Here is a 27,906-nt window from a genome sequence, read left to right on the forward strand (position 1 = left end):
AATTGTTAATATCACATTATCAGTTTTAGTGACGAAGAAGTTAGCTTGTGATCTATTCAAGATAATACTATACAAAATGCTGAGTCATAAGTTTGTTATGTAAGTAACTAAATTAATGTTATCCTTTCCGATTTATTGAAAAAGCATTAGTGTTGTAAATTAAAAGATATTCAAGGGTCAAATCGTTAATTAGTAAACTACATACATACAACATAAACATCCTGTTTTTGAACTTTTCCTGTGTTTAAATCACATCTAGAAACAGCCAATGGCTTAGGTCCTAGAAAGCATTACCAAAAGAACGGAGTTATTTTGTAAGAAAGATCCTGTATTTAAATAGGGATTTTTAATTTTCTATAAACAAACGCTATGGTAACACTTGGGACTAATTAAGTCAATCGATTTCTTAGCGGACCAAGCAGTTCAACATAATATAATCTAATTGAGCCCGATGCATCTGATTTATAATTTGCAGTACCTACTGATAGGCTACTGGCTACATTCAATGCGCTCACAATCAAACAAAGTTAAAAATAAGTACAAAGAGAATCGATTCGGCCACGTCATCAAATCAGTATTTTATTTCTGCAGTTTGTTGAAAATCATATCTATGTATGCCTATTATATAATTTTATCGTCTACCACCAGAAGTAACTAATTCGATACGTTTTGCAGTTACTACGACGATATAAACTCATTTCATAAATAATTTCTTCAGAAATGTTGTATGGAATAAGTAACTTATGCGAATTAAAATGCTGGCAGAGTCTCAACTTTATTTCCAAGTATCTTCAACAGACAACATAAATATCATAACTATTGCGAAACTAGTATATTTTATCTGTCTTAATATATGAGTCGATACAAATCAAATGTGCCTAACTCCACGAATGGCATTCTTACAAGTGTTTCGTGTATTATATAATACAAGATTTGGAAATTAAATTAAATCTTCGCTATTTTTTTAAAATACATACAACGTTTCCACCAAACCCAAACTTCGAGTTATCTGTTTCGTGCCGACTACTAAACCATGTTTAAAAAATAATCGACGGAGGTATAGAGGAAAGACGCGAAAACAGTGAACTGAAAAAAATGTATTCTGTCAAAAATATTTTGCGCTACACCGCACATGGGTAGATTTTAGACATTTAGGCGGCTATAATTGAATTTCTGAAAGTTGCCACAATTACAAAAAAAAATATCACTACCACATAGACAGGGGAACAGAAATTCTACCCCTTCCCAGCCATCGCATAGCTTTCAAGTAATCGGAATTTAGTTATTTCTGAAACGCGTGTTTAAGTTTTTTTTTAACCTATGTGAAATCGCATGTTTTAACGGGAATATTTTAAGTTTTAAGACAATTGAATTGAGTCATTGTGATGGATTCTGATATTTCAGGTAAATACTAACATTATTAATGGTGTTTGTGATTTTTACAAGTTATAAATTGAAAAAGAACCTATTTTATTTAAGATGTTAAAAAAATTTTTTATTTGTTTTTTTTTTTTGATTTTTGGTATTTAAAACCAGTTTTGTTATGTTTTCAAGTCCGTCCAAGTGAAAATTAGTTGTGAACATTGTACTTGGCACAATTAGCTTGCAGATACTTGCAGATAGGGGGTTAGATAGAGGGTTTGATACACCCTTGTTGCTGTACAACAAGAAAAATAGCCTCATTGCGCACTTATTTTTTAGTGTTACACAGTGTAATATCTATTTTTTTTAATATAACCGATTAATTACACAAATTATTAAAATTTTTCATTTATTAAACAGTTTTAAGAAGATATAGGCAATAAAATATTTTTGGCCGCCTAAAACTTGAAAATCTACCTATGTGCACCGTTGAAAAACATAGAGTTTGGGTTCAGTGAAAATGCAGCATTGCCCTACATTAAAGAAATGTTGAAAGTAAAAATAAGTTTTATATAAAAAAAAAATATTTTAACCAAAAAAGGTACTAATATGTGTACTTATTAGGCCCGACCTATACATATTGTTAGCTTAATGTGAATGTTAATGCCATTTTTTTTGAAAAACTGTATTTAATGCAGTTTTAAAACTCAATTGAAAATACATCGATCACAAAAAAAAAAAAATAAAATTTTCAGACAACTTGCCATAGCTGCGCAGGTATATCCATTTCGAAGGGTGCTAAGCCTTCATCATCAGTACGCTTTAGGCACGCTGCGCTAACCATTTAGCTATACAGCGGTGGTTTGTTTGACTGGCAAATTGCTACTTCTATTCCTTTTTATACTCAGTTGAGCAGAGCTCACAGAGTATATTAACTTTGATTGGATAACGGTTGGTTGTACAGGTATAAAGGAATCGAGATAGATATAGACTTCCATATATCAAAATCATCAGTATCGAAAAAAAATTTCATTGAGCTATGTCCGTCCGTCCGTCCGTCCGTCCGTCCGTTAACACGATAACTTGAGTAAATTTTGAGGTATCTTGATGAAATTTGGTAAGCAGGTTCCTGAGCACTCATCTCAGATCGCTATTTATTTAAAATGAACGACATCGGACTATAACCACCCCCACTTTTTCTATATCGAAAATTTCGAAAAACCGAAAAAGTGCGATAATTAAAAGTTCTGCAGGGCGAAATAAAAAACTCTTGAAATCTTGGCATGAATAATGTTCGTGGTATTACATATATAAATAAATTAGCGGTACCCTACAAATGAGGTTCTGGGCCACCCTGGTCCACATTTTGGTCGATATCTGGAAAACGCCTTCACATATACAACTGCCACCACTCCCTTTTAAAACCTTCATTAATACCTTTAATTTGATATCCATATCGTACAAACACATTCTAAAGTCACCCCTGGTCCACCTTTATGGCGATATCTCGAAAAGGCGTCCACCTATAAAACTAAGCCCCACGCCCATTTAAAATACTCATTAACAGCTTTCATTTGATGCCCATATCGTACAAAAATATTCTAGAGTCACCCCTGGTCCACCTTTATCGCGATATCCCGAAAAGGCGACCACCTATAGAACTAAGGCCCACTCCATTTTAAAAAGACCCATTAACACCTCTCGTTTGATACACATATTGTACAAACGCATTCTTGAGCCACCCCTGGTCCACCTTTATGGCGATGTCTCGAAAAGGCGTCCACCTATAGAACTAAGCCCACGTCTTTTAAAATTCTCATTAACATCTTTCATTTGATACCCATACCGTACAAACAAGTGTCACCTCAGATGGCTGAATAAAAGTATTCTTATTCAGATTCATTAAAGCCTTAAATCGTTAGTGAATTGAATTAATTGGGAAACGTTCGTAAGTATACGACAATTTTCAGAAGTGAATGTGAACAAACGCCTAAGACTCCGCCGGCAAAATCGTAAGTTGCTATTCGTGCGTGTGTTTTGTTGTTGCACAAATTTGAGACTCCGTATGTTTTTGTTGTTGCACAATTCGAAAAAATCAAAGTGATGGCCGAACACGTCGCACAGTGTTTCGTGTAGAACAAGCTAGCTGGACAAAATTATTTTATGAGATTTTCCGTTTCATATGCAGTCATTTATTACAACTACGTCATTTTTTTCAGCCATATGTTCTTTTTTTTTATTTTTTTTTTCAAAATTTTACTTCATATGCATACATTTGCTTATTTCATATACAGTAACTCATGGGAATAAGTGACATAGATCCAAAAAAATTTAAAGGATTTAAGAATATTACTTTATTGTACTTAAATTGAATGGAATACAAATCTCAATACTCTAAAAAATTCTAAAAATTCGGAAAAAAAATTAAAATATTTTATGAAAATTCGTCGAATTTTTTAAATATAATTTAGTTTTTGTTATAGATCGTGACAAATTTTCTTATGGGAAATTAGTTAAAATAAATTTGCGAAAGCGAAAATTGTAAGAATTGTCCAAAAAGGGGTGTCTACTTATTTATATGAGTGACTGTACATATGTACATACATATTTTGTATTTATTTGGCACTACAATTTTTACAGAATTATTTTTAGTACCAGTCAGGAATGTAAAAGTGAATTACAATAATAATAATAAAAATGTAAATAATTAAATTAATTATGTGAAAATTACTTATTACAAAAACTTAAAAGTAAAGTATCATACAAAGTAGGAAAGACAATAGATTTAAATTGAATAAAACCTGATCCAACAAAAAGTTATAGGGTAGGTTATCTTTTATAATTATGTTATTGTTCGCTATCATCACTTTCATTGGATGAGTCACTTGTGGAATAGTCATGAACATCAGCAACACTACTGTGAAAGCTTGAAACAACTGGGGTATTTATTGACTCCTCAACATTATCGGGGGGCAGTAAATTTAAGACTTCTGAATTCAGACTTTTAAATTTTTTCTTAGGTATGTTATAAGCAACATATTCATAAGATCTCTATTCGTGGCTTCACGCGACTGTGTTATCAGCCCTTAATCGTCTCAAATCATTGTTACGGGCTTCCTGTGCTTCCTCGGAAAGTTGACCAGTAGGTTAAATTGCTGATTTTATAATATCAGTACTATGCACTAAGAATTTATGAACTGTAACAGGCATATTAAACCATGGATAGAGATCTATATATAGTTTTATAGTCTCGACCGCAAATTTTTCAAATTTTTGGATATTTATATTGTACCTAGATTCTAATGCGCGAAGGAGAGTGTCGAATCTTTTGATGAGCGTTACATCCAATCCCGTAATCTCAGCACTAGCCTCAGAATTTTCAAAAAACCTACGAGCAGTGTTGCCGTCATTGGTATTGCCGAAACCTGGTTTTGGTTTATCTTCATCAATCCATTGTATGTACCTGGTTTTATGCCTTGGTGACTGGTGCGGTAGGTTGTGGCAGGTTGAAGTCAATGATCTTCGCCTTTTTGCTTTTGGTGTGATCTTGTTGACCTTGCGCGTTTATTTTTGTATGATTTATGGCTACGTGTTTGTTCCCTGTACCAGGGAATTGCTTTTGCCGTTTGTAGATCAGCTTTAAAGGTTCAAATATCTCGTCGGAGCTGGTACGTACATACATCTTTTTTGATATGTAGAGATAACTAAATCTACAAAAAAAAAAAATTAAAAATAGATGTGCAAAGATTTCGCAATGGTTTTTTCTTTCGACTATTAGAGAATACTTGCGACTATAACATATGTAAAATTAAGTTCGGATGTCCGCGGATGTATGTAACTTTTTTGTCCCTAAAGTTAAAAATATAGAGAAAAAATACCTTTTCTTCTTAATAACGGAATGTTAAATATATTGAAAATACTCTAATTGTGAAAGAATTACTATTAAAAAATTTTACTTACCTTCGAGCTTAGAATGCATCAAAAAAATTATGTAAAAGTGTTCACTTAAAAGAAATATGAATCTTAATATTCAACCAGAATTTTGCAAATTAATCAATGCATTTTACGGCCACTCCTGCCTTCTTACTTCAATTACTCAATATATATGAGCAAAAATGTCAAAAAAAAAGCAAAAATCCCGTTATTTTGTTTGTTATCTTTCTTTTCTCATTACACTTTTCTTGGAATAAGAACTTTGTTTTTGTCCAGCTAGCTTGTTCTACACGAAACACTGTGCGTCGGCTCGTGAATCACCGAAAAGAAAAACAACATAAACGAAGAGTGAGGTGAATAAAGAATATGTTTAATTTAAAGTCTAACCAAAATTCGAAGTCGAAAATTAGAACGAAACAAAATGCCATTACGCAGCCTAAAAGTATGTGAGTTAAAGAAAAAGTGTCGGGATGCTGGTTTATCTGAACGGTTGACAAAAAATGAATTGTCCGATTCCGAAAGTGATAGTCAAACTGTCGTGCTACAGCGTTTATCGTTATTGGAAAAAGCTATTTCTGATTCAGTGTCACTGCAAAATCAGAAATTACCCACATCAATTAATTTTGAACCGCCAATATCATCTTCGCCGGTTAATGTAGGGACAATAGAAAATTCGGTTCCAACTGTAACCAGTACGTATACAGCAGTACATCCGCAAATCGTACCGACCGCGTATAATAATCAATATTCGCTGTGGACAACTGCTCAAGAGCACAGCAACGTAAATAATTTTTTTGAATTATCTCGACGTTGGGCCGCAATCAAACGCATATCTTTCGCAAGCTTACACGCAAGCACCACCGTCTTTCGTGCCGCCGACATTCGTACCACCATCGACGTCCGCACCGTATACAACGTACCATAATTCGTCCACACCACATACGTTCGATCACATTCGCGAGCCGCCGGTAGTACCTAATTACTATAATCCATACGAGAATGTGCGCGATATTGTTGAACTCTTGCCTTTTTTCGATCCATCATCCGATCGCTCGCTATATTCGCAACAATTCGTAAAACGCGTCGAAAACCTTAAAAATGTATATGGATGGAGAGAAAGCACACTTTTGTTTGCCGTAAAATAAAAGATGCGGGGATCAGCTAAATACTGGGTTGATTCTTTGCAAAGTGTATTTATTTCATGGCCAGAATTTGTTAAGAAATTTTTGATAGATTTTCCATGTATCGAAAACGAAGCCGATATACATCTTAAGATGGCACAAACGAAACGTCTAAACAACGAATCCGCACAAGAATTTTACTACCGCATGCTCGAGCTGGGTGCAAAAGGGGGGTTATCTGACTGAAGTATTGCGCGCTATATTATAAACGGCATAAATGATTCGGATTTACGTAAAAAAATATCTAATAACTATACGCGATGTCAAGATTTACTGAGTGATATTATAAATTTTAGCGTTTATAACGATGTGAAAATCGCACCGCCTAAGCCTGTAACCAAAGTAAACGCGCCGATAGAAAAACAGCCTAATCGAAAATCTCCGGTCGTGGCAAATGAAAATTGGTCGAAATCGTTACCACTCGAAAAAGTTAAGTGTTATAATTGTTTTAAACTTGGACATTATTCCATAAATTGTACCGAACCGCAACGAAAGCCGCGATGTGAAAAGTGTCAACGTACGACACATAAAACCGCAGACTGTAAGGTGAAAACTAATAACCGCGTTAATAAAATCGATCAACGCGCATGTGACCACAAGATTCTAAAAGCCATTAAAGTTAATGGAATTGAAACCGTAGCTTTTGTTGACCCCGGTAGCAGTCGTACTCTCATTCGAAAACCATTCGAGCAGAAAATCGGGGAACTGTGTGAACAGCTTACCACATTAAGAGGCTTCGCGGGTGGACAATATACTTGCACCGAAGTTACAAGTGTGATTATCGAGATTGACGGGAATAATAATTCAACTGACATGCCTGTCATTGAAGATGTTTTCTTGTGTGAATCCGTGCTGTTAGGAAGAGATGTACTGTGCCGCGCGAGTAATCGCTTAGTTATTGAACAAGATAAGTGCCGTATAGAAGAAATAAATAAAATTGGCGTTACCAATGAGTTAAGTCAAATCGATAGCCAGAATCTATCAGAGTTATTAAAACAATATTCTGACATTTTTGCAAGAAAATTATCCGAAATTGGTAAGTCTGACATTTCTAAAATGAATATCGAACTATCTACTGATGTACCAATTTGTCTTAAACCGTACCGCATTCCGTTTGCGAAACGCGCTATCGTGTCGGAAATCGTATCAGAGTTATTGAGTAATAATATAATTCGACCAAGTGAGTCCGCATACGCAGCGCCAGTAGTTCTTGTCGAGAAAAAGAATGGCGAACATCGCTTATGTGTTGATTATCGTAGCCTTAATAAGGTTACCGTAAAAAGACCCTATCCCATGCCGATCATGGAAGAACAATTTGCGCAACTTGCGGGAAACAGTTTTTTACAACACTTGACCTTCGTACCGGTTATCGCCAAATTGAAATCGACGAATCCTTAAAAAAAATATACCGCGTTCGTAACTACCGATGGACATTTCGAATACAACCGCATGCCGTTTGGTCTTGTAAACGCGCCTGCTGTTTTCCAATGTATGGTGGACAAAATAGTTGCACAAATGCCGCGTGGGAAAGTCTTAGCCTACTTGAATGATGTTATCATCCCAAGTAAAACTGTCGATGAAGGGCTAAAACGACTCGAAAAGTTTTTAAAAATATTAAAACGAAATGGACTTACACTGAGCATGGACAAATGTAAATTCCTTGAAACTGAAATTGATCATTTGGGCCATATAATTAACAGAAACGGGATAACGCCGGGTAAAGGCAAAGATTTTTAGGACTTACCGGGTTTTTCCGAAAATGTGTACCTAATTATTCGCTTATCGGGAAACCAATAACGCAACTTTTACGTAAAGATCAACAGACCTCTTTCGTATGGGGTGAAGTGCAGTAACGATCATTTACGGAATTAATTAGAAAGTTATGCAACGAACCGATCTACGATTCGTCCGCTCAGCATGAAGTACACACCGACGCCTCAAGTGTTGGACTTGCAGGAGTTATGTTGCAATCAGCTGATGGCAAGAAGTGCCAACCAGTATTTTACTACAGCCGACATTGTACTGACGCGGAGAGTCGCTATCATAGCTACGCGTTGGAAGCGCTCGCCGCTGTTGAAACGCTCGACCGCTTCCGCATATACCTACTCGGTAAACCGTTCCGCCTCGTAACCGATTGTTCCGCGATCGCAAAAGTAAAAGAAAATAAAGAACTCATACCGAATATTGCTCGTTGGTGGCTAAGGCTACTCGAATTTGATTTTGAGTGTATCCATCGCCAGGGTAGCTCTATGTCGCACGTGGATGCGCTTAGTCGCATGCCTGTAAAACCGCCGAAAGAAATAGAAACTGCTGGGTTCGTACTAAATGTGACCGCCGATCAGCGCGACTGGCTCTTAACGATGCAACTACAAGACGACGGTCTTCGTGAGATCATTCAAATTCTAAATGGTGAATTAAAGTCTGAGCGCGAAAAACAAATCCGTATCCACTATCAAATTAAAAATCAAAGATTATATCGAAAACAAGTGGATGGGTTAGCATTTGCTGTTCCAAAAGCTGTGCGCTGGCGTGTTGTTAAATCATGCCATGATGATGCCGGGCATCCCGCGCTTGAAAAGACAATCGAAAGAATTAAAAAACTTTATTGGTTCCCTAACTTGCGACGCTATGTAGAAAGTTATATCACCGCGTGCGTACCGTGTTGCTATCAAAGGCATCGGTCTGGAAAAACTGAAGGTAGTATACATTTCAGTCCAATCGATCCAATCCCGTTCCGCGTCATCCATTTCGATCATATGGGTCCATTCGTTCGCAGTAAACGAGGTAACTGTTACGTTTTTGCAGTATCTGATGCGTTTTCAAAATTTTTAATCGTAAAAGCCGTGCGCGATACTAAAACTTCGCCGGTTATTAATGCGCTCAATGAAATATCGAGCTATTTTGGTTTGCCCAACCAAATTGTAAGCGACAGAGGAAGCGCGTTCACATCCAAAGCGTTTGAGAGCTATTGCGACGAAAACGGAATACGTCACACCAAAACCGCCGTCCGTACTCCGCGCGCTAATGGCCAGGTTGAGCGCGCTAACCAGATTATCCTAAATTTTCTCCGTACAATCACCGAAAATCCGAAAGACTGGGATCTCAAATTAAAAGACCTTCAATGGACAATTAATTCGCAACGAAACTCAACTACAGGATTCTGTCCGAATGAATTAGTTTTCGATTTTAATCTGCATGATACTGTGCAAAATCGATTACTTGCCGCCATTCAATGCGACGTAACTGACTCCAGCATTTCCATACCGATAGAGCAGAAACGCGAACAAGCTGCAATTAATATTAACGATGAACGAGCCAAATGGAAATTGCGATTTGATCAACGACACGCTAAGCCATCAGTATACAATGAGAACGACCTTGTAGTAATCGAAAACGAACCGCCCGCTGTAGGTGAATCTCGTAAGTTAGAACCGAGATATCGTGGCCCTTACATTGTAGCCAAAGTTCTCGGCAATGATCGCTATCTTATCGAGGATATACCAGGGATGCAGATCACGAAAAAGAAATTTTGTTCAGTATTTAGTTCAGATAAAATAAAACGTTGGTGCAGTAGCGCACCAGAACTTGACGACAATGGTTTCGTTGATGAAATCGAGGTCGATTTACTTGCAGGAGTGGCCGAGCTGTCACCTCAGATGGCAACGCTCCCATCATCTTAAAAAAAATACAGCCCTGCTGATTAAGACGGCAACCCGTAGATAGTGAGTGAACGACCGAGAACAAGAAGACGCGCTTGAATAAAATTTATATTTAAAACAAAATATATATACTTTTGTTATTTCGCTGAATAAAAGTATTCTTATTCAGAGTCATTAAAACCTTAAATCGTTATTGAATTAAATTAATTGGAAAGCGTTCGTAAGTATACGATACAAGTTCTAGAGTCAGCCCTGGTCCACCTTTATGGCGATATCCCTAAATGGCATAGTGTACCTAAACAAGTGTGTCAACTAAGCGATAAACGTCAAAACTACAAACAGCCTCGCTCACCTGATGCAAATCTCAGGTCTAGAGTTGCATTTTTCGTACGTAAGAGTAGTTCAAGCTGAGTTGCATTTAATAGTTTAATAAAACTTTGTAGTATTTACAGATGAAATAGTTGCATATATTTCCGCGGAAATAAGAATACTAGAAGGTTTGTAGCCTGCAACAATGCGGAAAGCAAAATTTATTTAAATTAAAGCCAAAATATAAAGCGCCTCACGTGTAACATGGAATATTTTCACTTCTAAGGCTGTTTACACAAATGCATAAGGGCAAAATTATACAAACGCTTTCGTCGCTTCAAATCAATGATAACGTACGGCGTTTCACTGTTTTTCGTACGGCGTTGTCAAAGCGTAGGCAACCAAATCATTTATGTAAATTTTTCGATACTTCGCCCGACAGATAAATTAATGAATGCAACACAGCCAAAGCGTCTATGTAAATCCGCCTTAATTTTTGTAGCTGTGAAAGTCTCCTGCAAATAAAATGGTGCTGTAAGTGCAAAAAAATCAAACTCCTATATAACACTACTTTATCCCAGCTCACCGGGGAGTTACTATAAAATCGATTGCAAGACTCCCCTCGTTTTGCAAGGTTTTGTAGTTATCTGACTTAGCGCGCTACCTAGCGGAATTTCGTTTTCTCTAGATTATATTGTCACCAAGTCTCGAACTGTGTGCCAAGTTTCAAGTCTCTAGGTCACCGGGAAGTTAATTAACAATGGATTGAAATATTCCCAAATCAAAACTAATTTTCTTAATATCTCGATCCATGCGCCATCTACCGAAATTTTTTTGATCAAATATTGCATGGTCACCGCGTTCTGACTCACGGCCCAAGTTCCAAGTCTCTAGCTCACCGGGAAGTTACCTAAAAATCGATTGCATAATTCCATGCGTTTTTTCAGGGATTTTCGTTTATCTCGACTCGTCTGCCACCTGGCGGCATTCTGTTTTCCACGAATTGTAGTTCCATCGACTCGCAAACTATGTGTTAAGTTTCAAGTATATGAATCACCGAGAAATTAGCTAAATTTCCATTTTAAAATAAATTTTCTGTATATCTCGACCCGTGCGCCACCTATCGGATTTTTTTTCACTTGCATTGTAATGTCTCCCAGATCTGAACTATGCTCTAAGTATCAAGTGTCTAGCTCAACAGGAAGTTACCGAAAAATACTTTTCCGTGGGTCAATAATTTGTATGGAAATGAGAGGACAAACATCAAAGCGACTTTATATAAAGGTATAATATAAAAACCCACGAAATACAAGAAAAATACAACGTAGTTTATTAAAAAAAAACAAGCCAATTTGTATTTCGATAGGGTTTTTTGACATTAGGCCGTTTTTTCTTTATTTTTTCTGACAAATGAAAATTTTGTTTTTAGTTTCAAAATTTTGTGCATAAAAACACAACTAAATTCAAAGTGTAAATTGTGTGTGCAAATGAGTTTTCAACAAGTGTACATTTTTCAGTTTTCATAGTTAAGGAATTGACCTCCAGATTCTTGTGTTACACAAATAGAGTAAACTTGGGTAAAGAAATTCAAATTAAAAAGTTTTTCACAATAATTAGAAAAACTCTACGTTTTCTCTGCTTTTTACACTTATACGTAATAAATTAAACTTTTAACGAAAATCGATAACTCTGAACTGAACACTTTTCGCCATGATCTAAAATTAAAATGCTGTGGAACAGGAGCAACACTTTTGTGACTACATAAACCCTGTTTCAATCTTTTACGTCTCTGCACAGAACCCTAATAGGCCGTTTTCAACCGAAAAAACAATGGCAACCCAGATTTTCCCGTTATGCTCACTTAAGCGAGTGCCTGTCAGAAAGAAGTCAACACACTTGTACTTGTACACTATGCTAAATGGCGTTCACCTATAGAACTATGGCCCACTCCCTCATAAAATATTCTTTTATACCTTTCATTTGATACACATGTCATACAAACACATTCCAGGGTTGCCCTCGGTTCATTTTCCTACATGGTTATTTTCCCTTATGTTGTCACCATAGCTCTCAACTGTGTATGTAATGTTCGGTTACACCCGAACTTAAGCTTCCTTACTTGTTACCAACTATATTTATTCAATGTTTCGCCATCTGTTGCAATACACTGATAATACTGGATTTGCTTATTGTCAGTTACTTTGTTTGACATTTCTCAAGTGCTCCGATAAAACAAAAACAATTGCTAATAATATAATTGAAATAATTGAAAATAAACATGTTGTTGTTGGAGATTTATAATGAAAAGGACGGCAACTATGTTTGCAAGGTTGCATTCCTTTGAGTTTACCGCGTTTACACTATGAAATGTGCGCGTAAATTTATACAAATTGTGTAAACGATTTTTCATACAATATTTGACAGTTCGTTTACGCACTAGATAATTTATCCGTTTACACACTTTATAAGGTATTTATAAGGTTAAATGAGTCCCCCTAATGTGCTAAATTAATCTGCGATTAATATCAATCTGAATTGCTAGTCATTTCTTTATGTGCGCATTTTATTTGCGAAATATACAGTTTTAGTGTTCTATTTCAAGCATTAAAGGTGCGGAGTGATGTTTATTGACTAATTTTAGTAATATATTGTAACGAATTTAGTAGTATTCCTCTTATTTGTAACATTCCTATCGCTAAACTGTTGAATAAATAACTTCACTATTCAATAATGCAAAATGGCCTTTATTAAAGTACTTCACAATAACACTGATACTTCACAGCCAATAGCTTGCTTAAATCAAAATTGACTGGTCGTGCCTCAGCTGGCGCTGCTTTTATACTCTTAGGTTTCCTCGTTGGCATATTTCTAGGCGTTTCTATTTCTAGAATTTACTACTTGTTTACCAGCTATAAATTTATCAGCTATAACTACAGATGCACGATTATAGCTTCTCATATAGCCATACGCGAGTGTATATGTGAGTGATACTTCCACCGATGACTGCCTACTTTTGGGAGTATCTCAGATATATGCATGTGTTTGTGCGTTCCTCTCCGCTGTTTGTATGGACATATGTGTAGACATAATGATTGATTTGTTTATGTGTATACAAGTCACTGCTTAGTATCGGGTTAGAGATGATAGTATCCCTTAGTGTTGCTAATACTCGTCACACTGCCCTCCACCTAAGTCTGATCGTCCCCATCACACAAATCTCTAGATCTAAACGCTGCCAGACTTTCCAAATGAACCACTTTCATTTTAGTTCGTGGGTTGCCTATGGTTTGTATGCGGTACACTACATCTCTGATCCGTTTTACAACTTTGTATTTGCCTTCCCATTTAAACTGCAATTTCGGGTACAAACCTTTTTTTCGTTGTGGGTTGTATAACAGCACCAAATCTCCCTCCTGAAAACCTTCCGAATTAATTGCTTTGTCGTATCTGGCTTTCATCTTGTCACTCATAATCTTTGTTCGTTGCCTTACAAGATCGTGTATCTCTCTCAGCTCTTCTTCTAAGACACCAGTGGATTTCTTAACATTTTTCTCCGCATCGGCATCTATCCCAAACTTCAAATCAGCTGGCAGTCGAAGGTCATTGCCAAAAATTACCTTCGCGGGAGTTTGGCCAGTTGTCTCAAGCACGTCCGATCGGTAAGCCATAAAGAATAATGATATGTGTGTATCCCACTCCTTATGGTACTTGTCTACTACTTTCCTTAAATGCTCCTCCAAAGTTCTATTGAAACGTTCCACCATACCATCGTACTGAGGATGCAATACAGTTGTCCATGTTTTTCGAATGCCCAACTTCTTACACATTTCTTGGAACACAGTTGATTCAAAATTCCTGCCTTGGTCAGAATGTAACTCCGTTGGTACACCATACCTTGCATCCCAATCGTTTGTAACCACTTCTGCTACTATTTCCGCTTTTTGGTTTGGCATTTGGTATACCTCTGGCCATTTACTGAAATAATCCACAACCACCAGTACGTATTTGTTTCCGGGGTTGCTTGTAGGAAAAGGACATGCGACATCCAGGCCGATCCTTTCAAATTATGAACCTGAAATATACTGCTTCATCTGGTTATGGCTTCCTGTTTTGTGCCCTTTCGCTCTGTTGCAACCCTCGCAGTTAGCAATCCACTCGGTGACCGACTGGCGGCAACCAACCCAATAGAATCTCTGCTTAATTTTATCGAGCGTCTTCGTGATTCCAAGATGACCTCCACTTGGACCGTTATATAGTTCACTGAGAACGTCGGCAATCCGTTTCGTTGGAACAACTGTCAGTTTCCTCTTACTTTGACCATATTCACTCTCCCATACTCGATGCAAGGAACCGGATATCAACTCTAAACTGTTCCACTGTGCTCAATATGACTTCGCAATGGGACTCTCTGCTGACAGCTCCTCTCTATTTGGTCTTTCGTTTTTTCGTCCCTTGCATAACATGTGACAGATCTGTATCTTCTAGCTGACACTTCCTTATTTGTTCCTTGTCCCATTCATCTGTCCATGTTATAGTCAATAGCCGGACATCTATAATGTCTTCTTTAGCCTCGGCCTTTGAACAGTGCTTGCATTCCAAACTACATGGCCTTCGTGACATTGCATTAGCATTTCCATGGGTAATACCTTTTCGGTTCTCAATGGAAAAGTCATAGCTTTGTAGTCGCTCGATCCACGGTGCCAATTGTCCTTCTGGATTACGGAACTGCAGAAGCCATTTCAACGCTGCGTGATCTGTCCTGGCACGGAGCGCTGACCGTAGAGGTATTTGTGAAAATGTTTAATGCACTCTACCAATGCCAACAGCTCCCTCCGTGTATCGCAATAGTTCCTCTCTGGTTTTCCAATCGAACGGCTGTAATATGCAACTACCTTCTCCTGTCCATCGACCAGTTGTGATAAAACGCCTCCTCTAGAATATCCACTCGCATCTGTATCTAGAATAAATGTTGTTCCTGGATTCGGATATGCCAACATTGGGGCAGTGCACAAACGCCTTCCATGTTTGGAAAGCCACTTCTTGCTCCTTCTTCCATTCAAAAGCTTTATTTTTTCTAGTAAGCTCATGGAGGCTATGGGCTACGCTGGAAAAGTTCGGTACAAACCGGCGGTAATATGTGCATAGCCCAAGAAACTTCTTAGTTCATGCAAGTTCTGTGGTCTTGGCCAATCCTTTACAGTTTCTATCTTTTCATTCGCAGTGAAGATGCCCTCTGTCGTTACCTTGTGACCCAAATAATTTACTTCCTTTTTAAAAAGCGAACACTTTTTGGGACTTAGTTTCAGACCAGCGCCAGCTGTTCTCTGGAAAACTTCCTCTAAGTTTATAAGATGTTCATCAAAGTTCTTGCCTAATACGATGATGCCGTCCAGGTACGCCAAGCATGTTTTCCAATGTAGTCCTTTCAATACCTTATCCATTAGTCTCTCGAAAGTAGCTGGTGCATTACATAGCCCAAATGGCATTACTGTAAATTGCCAAAGGCCATCACCGACACTGAAGGTTGTTTCCTCCTTAACTTCAACTGGCCAGTAGCCGCTTTTCAAGTACAGTGTGGAAAAAAATTTCGTGCCAGATAGCGAGTCCAGAGTGTCGTCAATTCTTGACAATGGGTAGCTGTCCTTTTTCGTAACGTCATTCAACTTCCGGTAGTCCACGCAAAACCTCATTTTTCCATCCTTCTTCTTAACAAGTACTACCGGTGAGCTCCATGGACTAGCTGATGGTTCGATGACGCCGTTGTCTCTCATTTCTTGTATGATTTGACTCACAACTTCACGCTTCGCCAGTGGAACACTACGTGGAACTTGACGGATCGGCCTCGCATCTTCAGTGTCAATTTGATGTTTCACAACGTTGGTGGCGTACTTTAGGAGCAGTTGTTTTGCCTTACTCTGATAGGCTTCCTCTAGCTCCTCCATCCACTCCGTGATGTCATTTGAAAGATCAGTATTACTAGATGAAACTTGTTCCTGGAGCTGTTCAAAGTTAATAGCTAATTCAGCTTCTTAGTATCTTCCCAAAATAGCTCCTTTGGTCAGTTTGAGTGGTGATTTGAACTCATTGAGTAATCTTACCGAAATACGTCCATCTTGTTTTGTCATAGCCAGGGTTTTTTCTACAAGTATGTTCGGTGTTGATTTGTTTGCTGTTTCGACAACCCACAATCTCCATCAACCTTTGCCCAGACGACTGATTCTGATTTTGGTGGTATTTGCTGACTCTCTTCCACCAGCACTCGTTTACTGCTGTAGCCTCTCTCGTAGCCGAAATTAAGTGGCACATCCATGTTCTTATATCTAATCGTCTTGCTTTGCATATTGATATCGATGCCTTGGTCGATTAAGAAGTCCACTCCAATTATGGTTTCATCAACAATCTCTGCCACTATAAAATTGTGTACTACCGTGACGTTCCCAATTGCGACTTCACATGCTACTTCCCTAGAACCGTGGTGTCTTCTCCAGTGGCTGTACGCAATCTTGCTCCATGCAATGGTCTTATCCTCTTGTTGACTAAATCCCGATGCACCCGTATCTACAGTCAGAAACGTTCCTTTCCATCCACATGTCCTCCGACAGTAAGATTGTTTGACCTTCTTCCAATTTCCGAGATAGAGATTATGGGGCATTCAATTGAGGGAGCCAGCTATCGGCCCTTGCGGCTGACTCTCTTTAGTTTAACGATTGAGTGGACTTGGAGATTTGCTCACCTCCGTCAGCTCTGCGCTTACGGCCACCCACATTGTTGGAAGTATTTGGACCGGTGTTGCAATGACGTGCAGTGTGACCTGGGTTGCCGCACTTGAAACATTTCATAACTCCCCTATTTTTCTGTTGTGATCCCTTCAGTGCTTCCAAAATTGTGTCTACCCAATCTGGCCTTTCCACTTCCACGCGATGGGCTTTGTAACCTGGTTGCTTAAAAGTGAGGCTGTTTCCTGGGTCAGTGCATGGGATACCGTTTCAGCAAATGTCAGCTTTGGGTTTGCGTATGTAGCTCGCTTCATTTCCACGTCCCGTATGCCATTTATAAAACTCTGGATTTTTACCCTGTCGGTGTATTCCACTGGTGCGTCCTCATTCGCGAGATGATCCAATCTTTCAACAGCCGAGGCAAACTCCTGCAAAGTCTCATTGGCTCTTTGGTGACGGTTTTGCAACTCAATTTGGTATATCTGTTCGCTTCCATATCGTCTCTATAGAGCACTCATTAATGTTTCATTGTTGTTCCGCTTGTACTCTGGAATTGTCTGCAAGATTTCAGCTGCATGCCCTTTCAATGCCACGAACAGTGCAGCAACTTTATCTTCCGCATTCCAGTTGTTCACTGCTGCGGTCTTCTTAAACTGGAAATGAACAGAACCATCAAGAGATGGAGTTTTTACCTTTGTATTACTCGCTGAAGCAGCCGGGCGATTAAGTTGCAATTTATGTATACGACCTCTAAAAGCATCCACCTCTGCCTCGAATTTTCTTTCAAAATGCATTATTTTTTCGTCCATGCGTGCTTCGAGTTTTGATGATATGCGTACCTCTTATGCTTCTAGTTGTACTCTTATGCGTGTCTCTTGTTCTTTCAGTTGTGTTGCCATATATGTCTTTTGTTCTTCCAGCTGTGATAAAATTTGTGTTTCCTGTGCTTCAATCTTCGATGTTGTGCGTGTCTCCTGTGATTCCATCTTGGATGTTATACGGTTCTCCTGCGATTCCAGTTGAGATTACATTTCGGTTGATATTTGTGACGACGTTTGCTTCATCACTGCTAGTATCGCGTTAGTGTCAACACTTGCCAATGGATTCGGAGTCCCTATCTTCTCCTCCATTTTAGTCGCTAACTCTTCCACATAGGAATAAAAGGCATACTCGTCTACATTAATTCCTTCCAACTCTATTACTTCTCGTATCCGCGCTTGAAGCCGGTTGTGATCCATCCACGGTTCCCCAACTTTTTTTCAGTTGCTGGATCCTTAATTCACTTAACTTTGCATTGACCAAGGTGTATTACAAAACTTCAGAATTTATTCAACAATTCCTCTTCTGACACCAATTGTAATGAATTTTGTGGTACTCCTCTTATTTGCAACCTTCTACTAACGTTCGTATCGCTAAACTGATGAATAAATAACTTCACTATTCAATAATACAAAATGGCCTTTAAAATAACACTGATACTTCACAACAAATAGTTTGCTTAAATCAAAACTGACTGGTCGTGCCTCAGCTGGTGCTGCTTTTATACTCTTAGGTTTCCTCGTTGGCATATTTCTAGGCCTTTCTGTTTCTAGAATTTACTACTTGTTTACCAGCTATAAATTTATCAGCTATAACTACAGATGCACGATTATAGCTTCTCGCATATCCATATGCGTGTGTATATGTGAGTGATACTTCCACCGATGATTGCCTACCTTTGACAGTATCTTAGACATATGCATGTGTTTGTGCGTTTCTCTCCGCTGCTTGTATGGACATATGTGTAGACATAACGATTGATTTGTTTATGTGCATACAAGTCACTGCTCAGTATCGGCTCAGGTGCGAAGAATTTAAGCATCCTGCATGTGTATAAAAATTGGGCGTGGCTTCAAACGATTTCGCCCATTTTCACACAAACCAGTTATCGTCATTGAAGCTATGCCTTTACCAAATTTCACAAGGGTTGGTAAATTTTTGTTCGACTTATGGCATTAAAAGTATTATCGACAAATTAAATGAAAAAATGCGGAGCAACGCCCATTTTCAAGTTTTCTTTTATTTTTGTATTTTGTTGCACCATATCATTACTGCAGTACAATGTTGACATAATTTACTCATATAATGTAAAGATATTAAAATTTTTGTTAAAATTTGACTTTAAATATTTTTTTTTGTTTTAAAAATTGGGCATGTTCGTCATCCGGTTTAGCTAATTTTTATTTAGCACACATATTGTAATAGGAGTAACTTTCCTGCCAAATTTCATCATGATATCTTCTACAACTGCCAAATTACAGTTCGCAAAACTTTCAAACTACTTTCTTTTAAAATTGGGCAGTGTCACGCCCATTGTCCAAAATTTTACTAATTTTATATTCTGCGTTATAAGGGCATCCCACCTACCAAGTTTCATCGCTTTATCCGTCTTTGGTAATGACTAATCGCACTTTTTCGGTTTTTCAAAATTTGCGATATCGAAAAAGTGGGCGTGGTTATAGTCCGATTTCGTTCATTTCAAATAGCGATCTGAGATGAGTGCTCAGGAACCTACATACCAAATTTCATCAAGATACCTCAAAATTAATCAAGTTATCATGTTAACGGACAGACGGACGGACGGACATGGCTAAATGAATTTCTTTTTCCGCCCAGATCATTTTGATATATATATATCTATCTCGATTAGTTTATGCCGTTACGGCGTTAGTTGTGTGAACAAAATTAGTATACTCTGTGAGCTCTGCTCAGCTGAGTATAAAAAAAATGTATAAAATCAAAAGCAAAATAAAACAAAATGCAATAAAATAATATACTCAGCCCACCAAGCTTCTTTTAACAATATAATAGTATTGTTTTAATAATTTAACTTTTTTTAGTGCTCCTTTGTCAATTTTAATTTTTTTGACATCATCATGTTTGGTGGCGGGACAAATGCGAAGACCAGGTTGGTGTCGAGCAGATAGAGACTACGTCTCCATCGTGAACCCATCAACAGTTAAGTTCTATATACTTTAATAAATTAAGTGGTAGCTCTATAAAGCTAAGCCAATTTTATACCACTGTACTATGCATAGACTTTAACACTATTTTAAAACCTTATGTTTTAATTATTTACAGTTCCGAGGTAGCTGGTATGTACATAGTAGATATCCCTTCTGGTACGATGAGAATTACCGCTGCTGTAAAATTGATTACACTCCTGGAATTAAAAATGTTCATAGAGTAAGAAACTTCCAAATAAGTAATAAAGAGTAAGTATTTTTAACTGCAAGCAAAGCTCTTGGTCTTAGGTGAAAGTTATGTTGTCTTTTGTGTTGTTGATTTTTCGACAGGGTGTGCAAGGGAAGGCTTTTGTGTCAAAATAAACTTTTTTCAAATTCCAAGTGCGTAGGTAAAATATTTGTTTCCTATTTCGTTCTCAAAATATAACACTGAAGATGGCACTATGCCGAACCCGGTTCGTATTCAAATCAAATTTGACAAGGAATGATGGAAAATTTTTCCAATATACATCAGACTCACGCCAAAGCAGTGTACAATAAATATGTTCTACACTGGGACCTCGAAAACAATTGCTGCCAAGTTTTTTGCCTGCATAGATGACCTAGGCATGCTGGTTAGGGGAAAATTTCTTGTAAAGTTAAAACTTAAGCCACAAATCAGCAAGGGAAATGATGGACTGGAGAGCTGTTCTGCCGAAATGATTGATCTCAGCAAAGCTCATGCAGCACTGGTGATCAGGGTTCTGAAAATATTGATTAGGGATCTGACGAATACTCAAAACCTCTTCGTGTTGAAGCTGCATTGAGGACGGTGAGATTAAATCATGTTGTCCCTACATGCTTTACGGGTTCAGAATTTTTTTCTACGTTAGGTTATAGTATTTTGTCCTCAGTTTAGTCAGATCTTCGGAGGATATATATAACCATGCTCTAATTTAGTGGTAGTTGAAAACACATTGTCGCTACAAATGAAATCTACGAGTTGAATTTACTAACTCGAGGTTTTACCGTGGCCGTCCAGAAATTTGCTCCGATTCTTCATTAGAATGACGGGTGCCAATTTTAACACCAAAGGAATTTAAATCGTTTCCCATCTGGTCCTTCCAGCGGAGAGGCCCGCCCTGTCTGAAATTTCGTTTAGTTTTGAGCCACTGTCCTTCCCGATTCTAGCTAAGTTGAAGGTGTTGCCCAACGTCATTTTGCCGGGAAACGAAATGCAGAAATGAAGTATATGGGCTGCTCGTTTTCAAGCAGTCTAAGGCGGTTCTAAATTGACGAAGAGGAAATGTGTGTCAATTCTTCTTTCACGACTTTTTTCCAAGATTTGGCGTATAGTCAAAATCTGGTCGATTGAGGATTTACCAGGTGTGAAGCTGCAGTTTGCAGTATCCCACTTTGTGTAGACTGGGCAAAGAACACTTGGATTCCAAGCGTCAGATATGCACTCTTCATATTTCGTATATCCGATCGCATTTTGCACAAAGGCTTATAAATGCGCCTTTGGTCAACTCCTCGGCGCCATATTTGAATAGCTCCACAGGAAAACCATCAGCCCCCGCGGTCTTGTTGTTTTTAATCTGGTTATTGATATACTGATTTCGTCATATTCGGGTGTAGGAACCATAAATTCATCGATTGCGGGCTCAAAGCCATTATCTTCCTTGGGCGATAGGTACATTGCTGTCTCCATTTGTAAGGTCAGAGAAGTGTTCCTTACATAATGTAATTACTCTCTGAGCGTCGGTTAAAAGGTCATCGTTTTCATTCTGAGTGTATTTTACCCCGGACTAAGGACCTTTCGTCTATTGTCGAATTTTTTTGCTAAAATTTTCAGGCGTCATTCCTGGTGACTAACAGCCCATGCTCTCCGCACTCATGCCTTTCTTTCTATGCTATTTTCCTCCTGCAAAGGCATCTCGCTTCCTCTCTCAGCTCGTACTAGCGTTCACATATTCTTCTTTTGAAAATATACACAGCAGTTTAACACATTTTTTTTTACATTTATTAGCGAGTCCGTAAAGGTTAATACCGGAACACTTACATCCCTTCCGGATGGAGAAATTGAAGTTAAATATGATGAACCAGGTGGTAAGTTATAATAATCATATCTTTATAAGAAATTTAAAGTATAACTTTTATTTATATTTTGCAGCTCTCACTTTTAATTACAACATTCTAACGTACTGCACCGAATATGTTATAATCTATGCCTGCAAGAATTTAGATACGGTGGAACACGACGGTTAGTAATTTTTATTTTGGGTAAGCATTTCGATTTGTGTCTGTGTGCGAACGCCGCCAGACCAGGTCGCTATTACACATGTTCGTCACCGAAAGCGAATGGTCTGCAAGATCATTTGAGCGTTATAAAAATAAATGGAAGTGGTTTTCTTATTGGTGGAAGATCAATACCAATGAAAACCTTTTCGCATCCTAAGTTTTTTGGGCAACGTCTTATTTTACTAAAAGTTATTTCAGCCGACTTATTCTCATTCTCTATGCCATAAAGACAGTAAAGAAGATATAGGAGCACACGCTAATACGACTCTCTCACATACAGGACACGTATTTTAAAATGTATCGCAATGTATAGTTGATCAGTCCGGTTCGTGACAACGTCAAAGAGGATGAATGAGTTCATAGTGCCGTGCAATGTATGGAGTGTATCGAGTAAAAAAGCTTTTTTTACTAAGTTTTGTTTTAATTTTATTTAAGAGACATCTTTCATAATTTTTTTACTATTTAATTTTGCAAACTTTTTTCACTGACTTCTTTTACTAAATTATTTTAAAAATTATTTTTATTTTTTTTATATTGGTTTCCGATCGGTTTGATTGTATTTCGTATATTTTTGGTAAGCTCTTCCGATCTATTCGAAGAAGATTTTTTTGAAATGAGTATAAAAAATAAAAATAAGTTATTTGTAACAAAAACAAAAAAAGTAAAAAATTTACGAAATTTGTAAAAATGTAAGAAAATAGAAAACTTGATTTCATTAAAATTAGTAAAAAATATTGGTAAAAAAAAATTATTTCAAAACAGAAAGAACTATTTAGAAAAAAAACTTATAAAAATAAAAATTCGTATATTTTTGGTAAGCTTTTCCGATCTATTCGGGAGTAGTGCAAATAAAACAATTTATTTCACCTTACAGCTCGACTTTTCACCAAATTTCCTTGTCTTCTTCTGGAGCAATTCTGTATTTGTCAACAATAAAAACACAAAAACAACAACAATATTAATTTGAAATTATCACAATTACACATATGTATTAACATTTAACATTGATTTATAAATTTTTAAATTTTCACGTACATTTGGATTACGGCATTAAATTAAAGAAATAAAACATAATTTACAAGAATAAGAGATAGAAACTATAGAAGATTAAAAAATATATAAAATAAACGATACCATCTACTGTGGTACACTTGTCATACTAAAAGTAAAGTGTTATAAACATAATATGTAAGTGGCAGCGATACCATCTGTGTCCTCTTTCTTATTCATAGTCTTTTTCCTATTTTATAAAATTCGTAGGCTTTCCAAGGTGTATCGTGCTTTCTCTCCAGCTTCTTTGTCTATTATTTTCCAGGTGATGCAAAAAAAAGAAACTAGATTCGCAAAAAAAAAAGGTTAGAAAAGGCTAAATTTAGAAAAAAAAGAAGCTAAAAAAAGGCCAGAAATTTTTTGGTTAATTCATAAAATTTTTTTTATATTTTAGTTTACACATTTGTAAATAAAAACTTATAAACATAACTTAAGCATAACTTCCTGTTTCAAAACATATCAGGCACATATTCTTTGACTAGCACATGGAATTATTTTAAATGATTGCATATGTGTATATTAGGCCGGGTCGATTTGGGGGGGGGCAAAAAAATCGCCCATTGCTCTGTGAAAATCATATTCTAGGGATCAAAATAAGAAACTTTTCCGAAGGAACCATACCTCTAAAACGAATTCTGATGTCCCCCCTTTGGGTCGTAGGGGAAAATTTTGAAAAATCCTACTTTGAAATGCCTATGTTTTTTCTTTAATTTTAAATTTATTTAGTCAGAACATATGTAAATGAAAAAATGAATTTAACTTAGTAATAGAAAAGAAATTAAAAAAATTATTAGAAATTAGCGTTTTTAGAACCCCCTTTTAAAACCAAGGCATCACTGTGATGCATTTGCATGTCGTAAACATAGTTGTGTGGGTTTTTTATTCAACCGTTTTAAAAAATGAAGTTATCACTGTGACACAATTGCAGATCGTAAAATTGCTTGTGTTTTTTTTTAAGCCACCACAAGACACAGCAGGTAGAATTGAAATTGCCCTTACCCAAAAGTTCGACCCAAAGGGGGGGACATCAAAATTCGTTTTAGAGTTATGGTTCCTTCGGCAAAGTTTCTTATTTTGATCCCTAGAATATGATTTTCACAGAGCAATGAGCGATTTTTAAATAGACCCGCCCTAGTGTATATACATAAAAAAAATATTACAAACTAATTACTTCATATTCATATTTCATATTTCTTTATTCAGTCTACATTCATTACAATATTTAGATAAGCATTTTAACGAGCATCTAATATTAAGCAGCGCATTAAGCATTTAAATTTTTAGTTTGTTCCCTAATTTAGTTTTCAGAATTTTCATGCCACTAAAAACCCTTTCAACCTCCGCGTTACTGAGTGGTAATACTAAAAAACTAAATATGAATTCGACAAGTTCTAAAAAAAGAGGTTCCTTTAATGCATTTTTATGTTCTCGTTCTTCCGACCAAAATTCCATGGTTGAGTGTACATTTTTCCATTGTATAGTTATAAGTTTTCGTCACTGCAGCTCTATTAATGCTATTTGACTTGAAGAATAACAATACTTCTCTTTTTCAAAGTAAGAAAATACATCTGGCTTTGAAATTTTCAACGAATTTTCAGCAGAAAAAGAATTAATCTTTTGTAGAGAACTCATATTATTAGGTATTAGGTGTTCACAGGAACTATTGAAATTATTTTATTTTAGAAATTTTTAAAAATACATTTGGAGCAAAAAAGGCTAGAAAAAAGTCACGAAGCTAAACACAAAATTTCGAGGCTAAAGGCAAAAAAAAAAGGCTAAATCTAGCCTCGAAAAGGCTAACCTGGTAACACTGTTCGTGTTTTCGAAGTCAGCGAGGTGGTTGTGTGTTATTGCGTGTTGTGAGAGAGCTGTGTTTTGTTTTGTTTCCCAATATCAGCTTCATGTTCGGCTAATCGTGTACCCAAAGCGCGCTTAGTTGTTCCTATATAAACTTTGTTGCATTTTTCTTCGTTATTCCGTTTGCATTCTATTTTAAACTACATTGCTTTGTTGTTCTCTGTTTATAGGGGTTTTTGTTTTTGTAAAGCATCTTGATAATGTGTGGTTGGATTTGTAAGCTAGTGAGATGTTCTTTTGTTAATTACGTCTTGTGTTAAGTTTTCTGTTAGCCTGGGAATATGAGTGACACTGTGATATTGCTTTGTTTCATTGTTTGTTGTTGTTGCTAGTGATAGGTTTTGCTGAATTTGATTTAATTTTTGTTCTATAAGGTCAGATATAAGGTAGTCAAGATAATTATTTCTTTTTAGCGTCATTTGTATTTTCTTTTCTTTTTTTTGTGTTTTCATTGTTGACAAATATAGAATTGCTCCAGAAGAAGCCAAGGAAACTTGGCGAAACGCCGTATTTGCACTACTCCAGAATAGATCGGAAAAGCTTACCAAAAATATACGAATTTTTACTTTTATCAGTTTTTTTTCTAAATAGTTCTTTCTGTTTTGAAATAATTTTTTTTACCAATATTTTTTTACTAATTTTAATGAAATCAAGTTTTCTATTTTCTTACATTTTTACAAATTTCGTGAATTTTTTACTTTTACTAATTACTTTGTTACTAATTACTTGTTTATATTTTTTATACTCATTTCAAAAAAATCTTAGTTTTTTAGTAATTATTTTCAAAAACTGCCCTTGCTTATTTATTTTACTAGTTCTATGTAAATAAAAAAGTTGTTTTTCGAATTCCTTTTTATCAAACTTCTGTACTAGTTTTAATTAAATCAAGTTTTTTCAAAATGTTTTCTATTTTTCTTTTTATAACAAGTTTTATGAGTTTTAAATTTTTTTTACTTCTTTACCAATTGTCTCAAAAATTCTTTTTTACATTCACTAGAAACTTTTATATCAATAATTTATTAATTTATTTGCTAATTTTCTAACAACTTTTTTAATTTGATTTAAATAATTTTTTTTGTATTATTTTTTTTAATTACGAATTTTTATATATATTTTTTTCTGCTCTTTCTTTTAATAATTTAATTAAATTCATTTGTTTAACAATTTTTTTTACAAGATATTTTTATACATTTTTTTTCAAAAAATATGTCTACTTATTTTTATCAAATACATTTTTAATAATTTTTCAAACTACTAACTATTTCTAATTGCAAACAATGATCAAATTGATAGGTAATAAAGATTAAATTTATTTTTTTGGAAGCTTTCGGTAGCATAGCAGAGCAGAGAAAAGTCCAGTAGCGCCAATACTACTACAGTAATTTTCAATTGGCAATTTTTCAGAGGAAGCAGCGGAACAGAAAATTCTCAAAATTTGTAGAAAAATTTAGTTCCCACTTTGATTTTCTGTATTGTTCATCTTATGAGACTTAAGGAACATGTAAGAAAATCGTCTTCATTCCACACTACTCCGGCCATGTTTGTGATGGGTTTGAGAATAATTGAAAATCCCAAATCAACGTTAGCTTTTTTCTCAAACCTGCAACGTTAGCTCTAGAAAGTCTCAAACAACAATTGGTAGGCAGGTTTTTAATATGGGATTTTCAACAACTCTCAAATTAAGATCCGCCAAACATTAAGCAAACGACAGCTGCTTTGTGGGGCTTCGTGTATTTGTATTTGCATTAGGGTTTAGCTATTTTTTCCACAAAACATTTACACTTGCCGATATCACTGGAAGATAAGAGATCACTGCATCCGATGATGAAGAGATGATTAATACAGTTGTTTTGTTGTTTTTATTCACGGTGGAAAGCAGAAAAAAACAATGACACTGAAGATGGCTAATTATTTCGTTAACAAACCAAATTCCAAAAGGGATGGGGGTAAATCATGGCCACACATATCTTCAACATAGTCCCTGAACCAAAACCCTACGTAGTGGATTAAATTTCAACAATCCATTTGTACCTTTAATAAACTTCGAAAAATGCAGGACAAATAGACGAACGTAATCACAATTTTACATGTCATTCAAAAATCACATATAAACATATTTATAACATTATTTTCTCTTCCCAAATTTAGAATACCTTTGGATTCATACAAAAGACCCCAAACCACCCAAGCATGTTATACATGCTTATGAAGCTGCTCTAGAAGACGAAAAAATTTCCACAAGTGACCTCAAATTGGTCCGTCATGAGGATTGCGGAAAGTATGAAACAAATCAAAAGTCAGTCGCACAGCAGCAGAGTAACAGTAAGGGGAAAAGTGTGTGTTTTTGATTAACGGCTAGTTTAAATTTGCATATACTTTTCGTATATTATAAACATCTAGCTACAATTTGTAATTGTCAGACGTTTTATCATAATAACAATATAAAAAAATTTGTCTCATTGTTGTAATTGAATCTGAATACCAAATATAGAACTGTTTTATTACAAGTTAATATTTTTGCAATAGGTTATGGGCCTGCATTGTGAAATTTTTA

General features: G+C 36.3%; 2 protein-coding genes across 8 annotated transcripts in view; one reads left to right on the forward strand and one right to left on the reverse strand.

Moving 5' to 3' along the window:
* LOC137241059 (uncharacterized) lies at nucleotides 1-27,859 on the forward strand. Its single transcript, XM_067768229.1, has 6 exons — nucleotides 1-99; nucleotides 20,040-20,157; nucleotides 20,281-20,414; nucleotides 22,174-22,253; nucleotides 22,318-22,407; nucleotides 27,501-27,859. Exons 1-6 carry the CDS (start codon nucleotides 77-79, stop codon nucleotides 27,698-27,700), a joined length of 645 nt encoding a protein of 214 aa, XP_067624330.1. The 5' UTR covers nucleotides 1-76; the 3' UTR covers nucleotides 27,701-27,859.
* The window catches only part of LOC137241060 (P protein-like), a 408,891-nt gene that overhangs the window by 223,637 nt on the left and 157,348 nt on the right, over nucleotides 1-27,906 (reverse strand). The gene's annotated exons all lie outside the window — the stretch shown is intronic.

This window comes from Eurosta solidaginis, chromosome 2, assembly GCF_040869045.1.
Source record: "Eurosta solidaginis isolate ZX-2024a chromosome 2, ASM4086904v1, whole genome shotgun sequence".
Taxonomy (NCBI): Eukaryota; Metazoa; Arthropoda; class Insecta; order Diptera; family Tephritidae; genus Eurosta; species Eurosta solidaginis.

Coding starts and splice junctions, on each gene's coding strand:
- LOC137241059 (XM_067768229.1), top strand. CDS start 77: ATGCTGAGTCATAAGTTTGTTAT. Junction 100..20,039: donor CTGAGTCATAAGTTTGTTAT/GTAAGTAACTAA, acceptor AACTTTTTTTAG/TGCTCCTTTGTCAATTTTAA. Junction 22,408..27,500: donor AGATACGGTGGAACACGACG/GTTAGTAATTTT, acceptor TCCCAAATTTAG/AATACCTTTGGATTCATACA.